This window comes from Heptranchias perlo, chromosome 9, assembly GCF_035084215.1.
Source record: "Heptranchias perlo isolate sHepPer1 chromosome 9, sHepPer1.hap1, whole genome shotgun sequence".
NCBI lineage: Eukaryota > Metazoa > Chordata > Chondrichthyes > Hexanchiformes > Hexanchidae > Heptranchias > Heptranchias perlo.
The window spans coordinates 54,381,694-54,394,059 of record NC_090333.1 but is presented as its reverse complement, the minus strand read 5'-3'; the positions used below and the strand labels follow the sequence as shown (position 1 = coordinate 54,394,059).

Sequence of the window (12,366 nt, the reverse complement as noted above, 5' to 3'; positions counted from 1 at the left end):
TTTGCCATTTCATAATAATTCCCTCCAGTAAATTACTGTTTTTATTTTTCACATTTTCATTGTCTGGGCAGTTATAAAAATACCGACCTATGAGACTAAGTAGGATTTTTTAAAAATTGGACATAACAGAAGCAAACCCAAATTGTGCTCCTTTCTTGAAAAAACATTCCAAAAGAAAGAACTTGCATTTATATTGCGCCTTTCACAGCCTCAAGATGTCTCAAACTATTACACGGCCAATGAATTATTTTTGAAGTGTGCTCATGGTTGCTATGTAGCTAATTTACTCATAGGAAGGTCCGACAAATGAGATAAATGACCAGTTAATCTGTTTTTGGTGGTGTTGGTTGAGGTACAGATGTGGGCCAGGATACCAGGAAAACTCCCCTGCTCTTCAAATAGTGCCATAGGATTTTTTTTGTGTCCACCTATGCAGCCTTGGATTCAGTTTAATGTATCATCTGAAAGACGGCACCTCCGACAATTCAGCATGTGATCAAGTCTAGGAGTGAGGCGTAAACCCACAAGTGTCTGACAGAGTGTTTCCACTGAGCCAAGCTGAAACAGTTATTCTTCTTTAATTAAGCCAGCTAATTTTCAGGTTTTATTTATTTCCTGAATTGTAGTAAAAGAAAAAAATAGGTGATATCAGCTGGCAGCAAATCCTCACTTTTTCAGCACAAAATGAGCTCGATGTTCCACCCTTTGACTATGAATGATTGATGTTGTGCTTTACATCAATAACGCCCTTTAGTAAAACGAGGATGAAGCCCTCCCCGAGTCAGATGGGTAACACAGCTGCGAGTGATACACCAGAACTGTAGTGTACAGACGATGACACTTCTGGGTTTTATTGAAATGTATCTTTCAGGGAGTAATTAGCAGGTTTAATGGCGTTCAACCCTAAAATAGAAGGTTTATTTGTAATATTTACTGCAATAGTTCAGGTCGCGGTTTTATTAAGTTTTCAGATTTTTCTCCCCCCACTGTATCTGGTTTGATTTGAACTAGAGCAATATTGTTTCATGGGACATTACAAGAAAATGGCATATTCCAAATGTATTACTAATCACAAATGCTATCCATATCTACTCTACATATAATAATAAAAAGGTCCTTTCTTCATCATTTTTACAGAGGTTATATGAAGGAATTCATAGGCTTACTAAGAGGACTTGCAGCAGAAGGGAAGAATTTTAATGGTATACTGGCAACATGTTTTGTTAGTACTCGAATGCGCTATGCCATGGATTGATTTGTACATCGACTTGTACCTGTGATTCCCGACAGAACAAAGTCCTGATATCAGCCATGTTAGAGGGTTAAATTATGAGGACAGGTTGCATACACTTTGTTTGTATTCCCTTGAGTTTGGAAGGTTGAGTGATGATCTAATCAAGGTGTTTAAAATGATAAAGGGATTAGCTAGGGTAGATACAGAGAAACTATTTCCTCTGATGGGGAATTTAGAACAAGGAAACATAATCTTAAAATTAGGGCTGGGGCAGTTAGAAGTGAAATCAGGAAGCTTTTTTTCACGCAAAGTCTAGTAGAAATCTGGTCATCTCTCCCCCAAAAGGCTGTGGATGCTGGGTCAATTGAAATTTTCAAGACTGAGATCGACAGAGTTTTGTTAAGTGAGGGCATCAAGGAATTTGGAGAAAAGATGGGTAAATGGAGTTGAGGTACAGATCAGCCATGATCTAATAGGCACACGGGGCTAAATGGCCTACTCTTGTTCCTATGTTCCCACGTTCCTATGTAACAGAGAGGCAATGTTATGAATCACCAAGCAACTGGAAATCCGTTTCCAGTGGTGTGGCACAGGGCTCAGTGTTGGGACCCTTGCTGTTTGTGGTATATATTAATGATTTGGACTTGAATGTAGGGGGCACGATTGGCAAATTTGCAGACGACACAAAAATTGGCCGTGTAGTTGATAGTGAAGAGGATAGCTGTAGACTCCAAGAAGGAGTGGGCGGAAAAGTGGCAAATAGAGTTCAACATGGAGAAGTGTGAGGTAATGCACTTAGGGAGGACAAAGAGTGAAAGGGAATATGCAGTAAACGGGAATATACTGAGAGGGGTAGAGGAAGTGAGAGACCTTGGAGTGCATGTGCACAGGTCCCTGAAGGTGGCAGTACAGGTAGATAAGGTTGTGAAGAAGGCATACGGAATGCACTCCATTATTAGCCGAGGCATAGAGTACAAAAGCAGGGATGTAATGACGGAACTGTATAAAACGCTGGTAAGGCCACAGCTGGAGTATTGTAAGCAGTTCTGGTCACCACATTACAGGAAGGACGTAATTGCTCTGGAGAGAGTGCAGAGAAGATTTACAAGAATGTTGCCAGGGCTTGAAAACTGCAGCTACGAGGAGAGATTGGGTGGGTTGGGGTTGTTTTCCTTGGAGCAGAGGAGGCTGAGGGGTGACTTGATTGAGGTGTACAAAATTATGAGGGGCCCAGATAGAGTAGACAGGAAGTACCTGTTCCCCCTAGCGGAGAGTTCAAGAACTAGAGGACATAGATTTAAGCTGATTGGCGGAAGGATTAGAGGGGACATGAGGAAAAACATTTTTCCCAGAGGGTGATGGGTGTATGGAATTCGCTACCTGAATTGGTGGTAGAGGCAGGGACCCTCAAATCTTTTAAAAAGTACCTGGACCTGCACCTAAAGTGCTGTAAGCTTCAGGGCTACGGACCGGGTGCTGGAAGGTGGGATTGGAATGGGCACCTGGTTGTTCTTCGAGCTGACGTGGACACAATGGGCTGAATGGCCCCCTTCTGTGCTGTATCTTTTCTATGGTTCTATGGAATGGCAGAGACAGGAGCCTGGAAATGAGTCACCTGGCCATCTGATACAGTGGGACTTTGAAAAAGACAGAAAAATACATTTGAAAAGAAGAGAGAGAGAGTGATTGAATATTAATCAGTATTGATTTCTGTTTTATATCACAAGGCAGAAAAAATACTCCACTTTCTTCTTGTGAGACGTGTAGCATTAGAAGATATTGGAAAAATTAATGGCTTTATAATTTGAACCATTTTTGAAAATCTAGTGGTGTGTGTTGCTACATAGGCTTCACATGCTTTGAAAGCTAAAAGTAACCTTCAGTGCTCGAAGGGTTCAAAATACAGCAATTACTAAGCACAATGTAAAATATTCTGCTCAGTTTTACCTGTTTTCCATAGGAGTCATGAACTGGTGAGATGATTCCCCCAATCACGATATACCGCCCTGTCTTGTGCAGGTGATCACGGGCTCTTTCTGAAATCAGAGATAGGAAGGATGGAATTTACAAGATGCATGGAATGGTATGCTGATCCAAGCACTATATTTCAATGCATTAATCAATTCCAATTCCATTCCATTATATGCAACTGCTTATCAATAAAAGAAACAGATACCATTTTCTTAGGAGTCAAAATGTTTTTCACATATTTGGAGAGTTTACAGAGAAATGCAGATTTTTAAGAGCCCCCCCCCAATCCCCCATAGAAATCCCAAGAAACTGCTTAAAAGTTGCTGAAAGGAGGCTTTGCATTTCCACAAATTTTTCTTTCCAGATGATCATTCTGATGATCACAATGTTTGTACTTGGTAACACACTATGGCATTGTTCACTGTGAGTTGAAGGATGCTGTTTTATAATGAGAGGAGCATTATCTCATGGAAGGCACAATGTATCATTATATAATGTATATTTGATCTCCTTTAGCATTGCTTGGAGAGAAAAAAATTAAACCAAAATTGTTTCTCTCTTCCTGTGACTGTGTCTCTCATTTATTCCTACTCCAATTCATTCTGTGTCCCTCTCTCTGTCTTCCATTCTTTTTTCTCTCTGTATGGCTCTCATGCACTTTCCTCATTGTAATGTCTCTACTTTTGACATTCTTTATGTTGCTCCCTCACTCCCTTTGTTAGTATCTCATTCATTGTGTCACCTCCCTTCTGTGTCTCTTCCAATCTCTCTATATGGCCTTCACACATAATCCTTTACTGATGTACTCAATTTCAATCTCTTACTTTCTTTGATCGCAGAGTACACAGGTAGCACGTAACATTCGTGCTACCTGGTCATTTACCTGATATCTGCGAGCAACCAGGCCTAGCTGCGCTGTTGAGTGGCTGCTCACCAGCAGGAGGGCCCTGATATCACGCGAGTGACTAGCACCATGTAAAGGCAGCCTGCACCTCTTATTTGCAAAATATAAGATATGGGTCCGCACGGAGTCTGAACGGAGATCAGACATCGCACACGTAAAACACAGATGCTGGTCCTGTCCCTATGTTTACAAACTGTTGAGTTATGCTAAAACATTGAATAAAGGACCCGCATTACTAAATCCCACATCCTCCAATCTGCACGCCAGACTTCACCAATCTGAGTTTGTACCAGGCCTGCGAGAGCGTGCACCAAGGTTCTCTGATGATGCACTAGAAGCCTTGGTGCAAGAGGTGGACAGAAGGAGGGGCATCCTATATCCGCAGTGGGGCAAGAGGCCCTCCAGACATAGGCTCCCGTGGCAGTGGGAGGCAGCGGGGGACGAAGTCAATGCCAGGCGCACAGCATCATGAACATGGATGCAGTGCAGGAAGAAGTTCAATGCTTTGACACAAGTGGTCAAGGTGAGTGAGGTCAACTGTCAAGTGGCGTCTCCTATCAACTTCACCACTAGTCGCATCCACTGCACCACGCACTACACCCCCCATCACCCACCTACCAACAAACTCTTTCAATCAGTACTCAACTCTTCCAGTCAGATGCTTCCTCTCACCCTCACACATTACCACTGTTGCAAGCCGCACACCCACAATTCACAGGTCACACACACTGGTAGCTATTTAACGATGACAGGCATATCATCCAAACATCCTGCAGGACACTCACCGACACACGTCCCGCTTTCTTGCAGGAGAAGGTGGTGTAAAACAGGAGGCAGCAAGTGGCAGTGGCTCCATGGAACATGAACCTGCTGTCCACTCTCAGGATGACAGCATTCCTGTCCCACCCCTGCTACTCTGCCAGTGCCCTTGCTGTTGCCTGTCAGCTTGCCAGCCCACTCCTTGTAGAGTATTGAAACGTTATTATAGGAACATAAGAAGATAGAAGCAGGAGTAGGCCATTTAACACTCTCGAGCCTGTTTTGCTATTCAATGAGATCATGGTTGATCTGTGATCTAACTCCATGCCTTATACCCGCCTTAGCCCCATATCCCCTTATACCCTAGGTTAGCATTTCTCCTAGTCCTAGTATTCAAGTATAGGAGAGCTCCAAAAACAGGTACAAATGCATCAGCATCCAGAAGCAATAATCCAGCAACTAATCTGTACATCCTGCATGATTCCTTTAAATAGCACTGGGTCGGGGGGGGGGGTCCTCTCTGCTGTTTACAACCTGTTCAGCTGTGCGAGGTTAGGACAGTGCGTTGGCTGGAGCGTTGCATTCCAAAATTGCATCTGTCCCTTTAAATCAGCGTTGCACACTGATCTAACGCATATTCTCCCTACTTTACATGCTGCCGGCGTTCGTTATCTGCGCCTGCGCAAACGCCTTTACCAAGATGGTGTCTGCCGCATGTCACCCTAGAAGTGTGCTCCCGCATTCCGGATGCTATTTTGGTTCCGTAGGAGTCCGCGTAGCGCCTACAAAACGGGTGCTGCACGGTCCAATTTATAGCTAATATAGTCTAAAAGAGATCATCTGGAAATGGAATGAATGCAACAGTGGACTCCTGTTACTAATTTATAGACAGCACACTCGTTCAGGACCAGTGAGAACAGACAGTGCTAGCAGGAAACAAAGTTAATCATATGGGCAGGAGGAAGAGTGAGCTGTACAGGCAGGAAAGAGGACAGGCCTCACTGATTTCCAAGCGAACTACGGGTAGGTGGAAAGGTGTTGAAGACTAAGATCATGCATGCAGAGAAGCCTGCAAGGTTAGAATCACAGAATCATAGTATGTTATAGCACCACCACCATGTGCTGGTGTTTTTCTTCACATGAGCCACCGATGCTTGGAAGCTCAAAAATACCTGAGGAAAAGCCCAAAAGATCAAAGCAAGCTTCAGGAAAGGAGCAAAACTTAAAACTTAGAAAAGGCAGACTTGTGGGGCAGAAAGCTTTTTTGGCAGATTTCCAACACAATATGGTCAATTTTATGATCAAGTTTAAAGATTTTTTGGGGGAAAATATTTACGTTTATGTGTCTGTGACATTCTAAGTTTTATTTTTTGGCAGCATATAGTCATCTAGCTGTGGAAACAACTCAAATAATTGTTTGAGCATTTGATTTATTTATTTTGCGGTATTTGCCTGTTCCAAACTGGTAGCTTTGGAAGAAATGAAACAATTTGGCTTTGTGTAGGTTGTGGATCCTGATTGGTGTGAGATTTTCCTATCTACCTAGTCATAATTGGATATTTAGGCAAATGTGTTCACGGGATGTGGGCTGTCCCAGAGGTAGCTGGTTACACTCCACTGCTGCAGGTAATCCTTCCCTCACCACCAACCCCCCCACCCCAAGATTGTTTACAGTGCAGGCAGGAATCTTAGCAGGAGCAGCTAAAAATATTATAGCAACGCTGACCCCAGAAAATTCACCGGGGTCAAAGACAGCCAACTCAGATAGGCACAAATACCACCCCAACCCCTCCATCGCAGGATTGTTCGTATCCTGTGTCAAAAAATCTGGTTGAGGAATGTTTGCCTCTTAAAGGAAATTTCTGCGCTATCAAGGTAATAATCTTGCTAATTCATCATTTTACTGGCATTTTTTATTGTGGGAAGCAAAATAAGCCTGATGGCCTTTGCATTTCTTGTCAAATCCAAACAGTTCCAGATGCAAAATGGAGATTGCCAGTCTGGTGCCAATTAGGGCAGTTTGGTGGTGTGAGCCCATGCCCACACCACTAGTTGCCAAAACTCATTTCATGTGGGACTCTTACAGCTAGCAGAGGATCTTTTCTCAACAGTATGGGCTGGATTTGAATCTAAGTCTCAGACTGAAAGGTCAGTGTCTATTTCACTGCATCATCAAATACCCAAAGTTTTTTAACATGGGTTACTTGATTATTTTTCTCCTGATTTCTCGAGATAAACTTCTTTACATTCATCTACGGTTTCCTTCATAATTAAAAAAATCTTAGTTCCGGTCCTTCTTTGATACTTTTCTTTCAGTGAGAACAGATTGAGATCCATTAACCTAGCTTCATATTTCACCTGACACCCAGAATCTCTCATTAATTTTGTTCTTTGATTCCTTTCCAATGGATCTGTTTTTAAAGCATGGTGGCCAAAACAGGACAAAATAGCAGTGCTTTACAGAGCAAATGAATGACAAATAGTATGAAATGAATTACTTTGCCATTTGAAAAATAAAACAATTGACTACCAATATATACCTATTTCTTTAAAAGGCAAAATTTAGCCCTCTTTATAAAGTTATACCTTTAAGTAGTTAACTTGCAAATTAAATTTTTCATGAAGCATTTGGAATTATTAGGTGATTTGTGATCCTGCACTCCCAGCAGGGAGCCTTGCTCAAAGGGAGTGCAGATGGGACAACATTGTAGCCTCAATTCTGCAACCTGCATTCCCTACAAGCGTGGTTCCCCACCGGGAGTGTCGGATCATGGAATCACCCCTTATGTTACTGTGTTTTAGAGATCATTATTTTTCACCTTGAGAGACCCCACTGCTTGCCTTTGCTGCGGTGTATTATGAGTAAGATGGTATGACGATGAAGGGGGGGGGTCTACTTTCTGCAATATAAGACAAATTGAAAAATCACTGACATTAATCTCTTAATTTGCACAACTAAAGAACAGTGATGTTAATTCTACCCAGCACAAAGCGCATGAAAAAAAAAGCAGAGGTGTTCTGGTAAAAGGTAACAAATTGTAAAGATTACAGAATGCATTTTTCTCAGTAAGTGGTTAAGAATACATGGTGGATTTTATTTCTGAGGAAACTATTGATTATTTTTTAAAAATAAAATAGGCTACAATTTCCCTTTAAATTTCTGCCCTGTGTGAAGTTATATCTGTAAAGGAACAAAGGTTTTTTGTTTTCTTGCTGTGTCCTCATACTTCATAACAAAGCCAAGTGATACCATTAAAAACAAATTTGGAGAGCTTCGTATATTTACTTCTCTCACTTATTTTTACATTCTAAACATGCTAAACCTCAGGCTAATCTTATAATTATAAATGAAAGATAAATTTAACTTGCAGTGAACCACAGGATGCATTGTATGCAAGAGATCTTACTTGCAAGTGCACCAATTAAAAGTGTAAAAGGTCATTTGCACGAGTTGACAAGTCAATGCCTATCTATGTTGATATGTAGCTGGGTCAGTGCCTAGGGAATACATTTGCAGCTTGTTTAGCAGTGCTGGCATTGGAGACTGTATTTGGGACTTGTATATACTGACTGCAGACTGGCAGCACAATGACAATCAACTGGCATGGAGCCAAACCAATAATCTGGTTACACAGCTGGAGAATGCAACATCCTTCCAATGAATATTGGGCAAAATGTTGAACCGATGACAATACGGGAGACTTCAAAACTGTACAAACGTACAAAAACACTTACACAAGGGCTTATTAGAATCTTCCCTCTATATACGAAAAGTTAAACTACAACTAAATGAGTAAGATTTTTTGCAGCAGGAAGTGGCAGTAGAAACAAGTCATAAATACTAACGATCTAGCAGATGGCCAAAAACAAAGAACGGGAATACTTATGATCCCACACTCTCACGGAATTTATTTTCAAGACTATGGAGTATTTCAATCTGAAATCTGTGAAATGATTTCTAATTTGGCCAATATTCATTAATGTATGTGAATTAAAGAAATACCACACTGGACTATGGTGATTACTTAACCACGCTGTTGAGGGTGACCCCAGATCTGCCTCACTAGCACCAGTTTCATTCGGTTTATTGTCCTTTTCACCTTGCTTATAAGTGACTGCAAATTTATGCAGCACATTCTTCCGTGGGACAATCCAAATACTGAAAGTGCTGAATAGTCCCACAAACACAAATAAGAAGGTAAGGATTTAATGATCTAAATAGTTAAATAACTCTCTTATGTTCTGAAAGTTCTAGCATGGAAATGGTACAGATCTTGGTGATATTATTTTGCCTGAGTGTCTGATGCCAAGTTTGGGTCATCCTCATCTTACCTGCACTTACTCACCTCGCCAGTACTCATCCCACCACTACCACTCAACCCAATCCTCATACAATCTCATGGCTCTATCTCATACTCACCCTCTGATGCATCTCTTTCATGGTCAGCCTCAACCAACCTGCCACTACCTGTGCTGCAGCCACAGGGCATGCATCATGTATGTGTAGTAGCAAGTGTAAGGCAAACGTGTAGTGAGCATGAAGGGGATGCACAAGGGTGTTTGAGGGTTTGTCATAGTTTTTACTTATATTTGATTTCTGATCAACTCACATTACATATTATATTGTCACCACTACTGCCACGTTTTGGCCATTCTTGACTGGCTCGTGCAATAAGGCCCTTTCATGAGGTTCTCCATGAACACCCTTGATGCCACCCATTGGGTCACCCTACAGTGGGTGTATGTGTAGTTGCCGACTACTTTGTGCAGGTGCCTGTTGCGCAGCACTGTGTTGTGGAGCTCCACGTGGCGGAGGTGGACAGCGTGCCTGGCGATGCTGGTGATGTTGCTCGTCCTCCAATGGAGTGATGAATGCAGCAATGGACCTCCCCCATCCTGACGGTGTGAGTGTGAGGGGGTCCACAAAGTAGGTAAATGTGTTTGGATAGCAGAGTTTAGGGTATGATTTAATAATTTTGAGTGTGGAAACAACGGTGTGTCAGGCAAAACTTTGTCTGAGGTGACAGAGTGCCCTGCTGCAATGAATGAGGGTTTACCCCGCACTGTTAAATGGACCTTTGCAACTGCCACTGGCTGTTGCTGCAACATGTCTCGAGGGCAATTAGGGATGGGCAATAAATGCCGGCCTTGCCAGCGACGCCCACATCCCGTGAACGAATAAAAAAAAAAATGTCTGTTTAAACAGGGAGTGTTTCCCCCAGCATAGGAAACACGGTCTGGGCAGTTCAAAATCCGAATCCTCCTAAAATCTCCAACTAATGAGGTCTGTAAACGACCTCAAGTACCCAGATAATGATCTTAAGTGGGATCCCGCCGGCTTTGATTGGCAGTGGGAGTCCCGTATGCGGGGGCTGCGCGCGCACCAATTCATCATTGGGGAACTCGGAAGTGGGCAGGTTGGAGCTGGGCTCCGGACCCGCTCTGGAAATCCCCAATTTCAGAAGCCCCCCCGCCACGAACGCACCCGCTCGGCCATCCGAAAATTGACCCCTAAGTGTCTGCCATTAAATCCAAAACCTTTGTCTTGCTGTCTATATCACCCTTCAGTATAAGAATCCTCTGACCGTTACTTAATTCTCTGCGCATCATGTTAAATTCAATCAGTTAGAGCCTTTTATCTTATTTAGCCTCCTTCAATAATTCTCCTTCTCCTTTAGGGATTTAGCCATCAACCTAAATTCTTTGCTCACCTTATCATACAAGTCAAAAATGTAATCTTCATCCCTTTGGAGTTTTGGAACCACCGCTCAGGGTTACTCCCTCAGGATAAAGTTTCCTGCTAGCAAAGAGGTCATTTCAAGGCTGCAGTTCTAACAAATTGAGTGCAGATTTTCTTCAGTACTTACGCCTGCAAAGTGGAGTTAACCTGGGCAGGCAGTGTGCAAAATGGGCTGGGAACCCAAGATCTATAGAGTGCTACTCTCAGGGAGGAAGGCTGGATTTATACCATCAGGTGCCTTTAATGAGTCACAATGAGGTCAGTGGCCAAGCCACACTGCAGATGTGTATTTTCATACATGTGCAGAGATCTGTTCCCCAAAAGGCTAATTTTTAATATTAGGAGTGCACAAGCAGGAGTATCTGTATTCTTCTAACATTAGAAACACTGCGAAATAAGTCTGATGTAGCTTTGCACTGAGCTGAAGTTATGGTGCACTCAGTGCAATTAAACAGGGCCAATGCTAACTCCATTGCTCACTTTAGTGTATGCAGAGCCAGATTGTCAACTGGATTCTTGACTTAGTGCTACCATTTTTGATTCGATGTACAGCTGAAACCGATTGCATCAATACAAAGATGAGAGTAAAAGCAGATCCTGAGAACTCAGACGAGTTTCTACTTTAATTGCTTCACTACATTGTCAGGATATTGAACTTGACATATCTGCCATTGCACACAGCTTCCTTTCTAAGTCCTCCTATGTTAATTCAATACTTTGCATATATCAGTGATACATTTTATTTGCCATGTGCCTGCCCCATAACCAACCTAAATTCTTTTGCAAACCTTTGCCGGAATTCTGTCTTTTAAGCTGGTCAAGTTTGAATGACACAAATGTAGGGAACATGGCAGCAAGATTCCGTACCTAGGACATTTACGTAGATTTGAAACACGAGTCCAATTATTGACCCTTGCAGAACTCTATGCGACACTTCCCCCAGTCTGACAGATACAAGGAGCTTAACGAAGGTTTTGCACAAGAAAGCTTTTCACAGGGAATTGAAATGATTACGAGTAAACACATACGGAAGTTCAGAAGCCAATTCCCTTCTTTATTGAGTGCAGTGGAGCACAAGGCAAGGAAATAAAAAAAGAAAACAAATAATCTAACAAGAAAATAAAGTTTTCTTGTTTGACACATAAAAAGTCCGTGAATCTACCCTTGCAGATGAAAATCAGCACCACTCTGAGATCCCCTCCTCAGCACCACTCTGAGATCCCCTCCTCAGCACCACTCTGAGATCCCCTCCTCAGCACCACTCTGGAACTCCTATCTTTGTTGCTGCTCTGATTTTAAATGACATTGTCAGGAAGCCTTGCAAGATCAGGAGTCCCCCCATACTGTGCAGCAACATTCAAAAGTAAAGTATCAACAACAGAAAGTAGGAGTCTCGGAGTAGTGCTGAGAAGGGAGTTCAAAAGTGCTGCTAGGTGGGGAAGTGAGAGGGGAGCTGAAAAAGCCCTTTTCACTATTAGGTAATTTTTTAAAAAAATAGAAAAACAACTTAAAACTTTCTCTCATCTCCTGCTACTGGGAGAAAGCAATTTTAAAATATAATGGAAAATAAAGAATTCCCAAATGGCAAAGCAAGGATAGCTTTCAACATAATTAAGCAATGTTCTTTCCTTTTTAAAAGTTAAAAAACAAAATGATGAAAATTCTGGAAAATGTACCTAAAGTGGCAAAAATCTAGATTGTCTGGAAAGGGCTATGCCCTGGAGCCCTAAATCATGTGCTTTCAACGTTTGTATCCCC

At 42.2% G+C, this 12,366-nt stretch overlaps 1 protein-coding gene across 1 annotated transcript in view; it reads right to left on the bottom strand.

Moving 5' to 3' along the window:
- The window catches only part of nmnat2 (nicotinamide nucleotide adenylyltransferase 2), a 275,260-nt gene that overhangs the window by 170,019 nt on the left and 92,875 nt on the right, over positions 1 to 12,366 (bottom strand). The window contains exon 2 of the mRNA XM_067989728.1: positions 3,182 to 3,270. Coding sequence (XP_067845829.1) covers positions 3,182 to 3,270 — 89 coding nt within the window. The remainder of the gene's footprint in view (positions 1 to 3,181; positions 3,271 to 12,366) is intronic.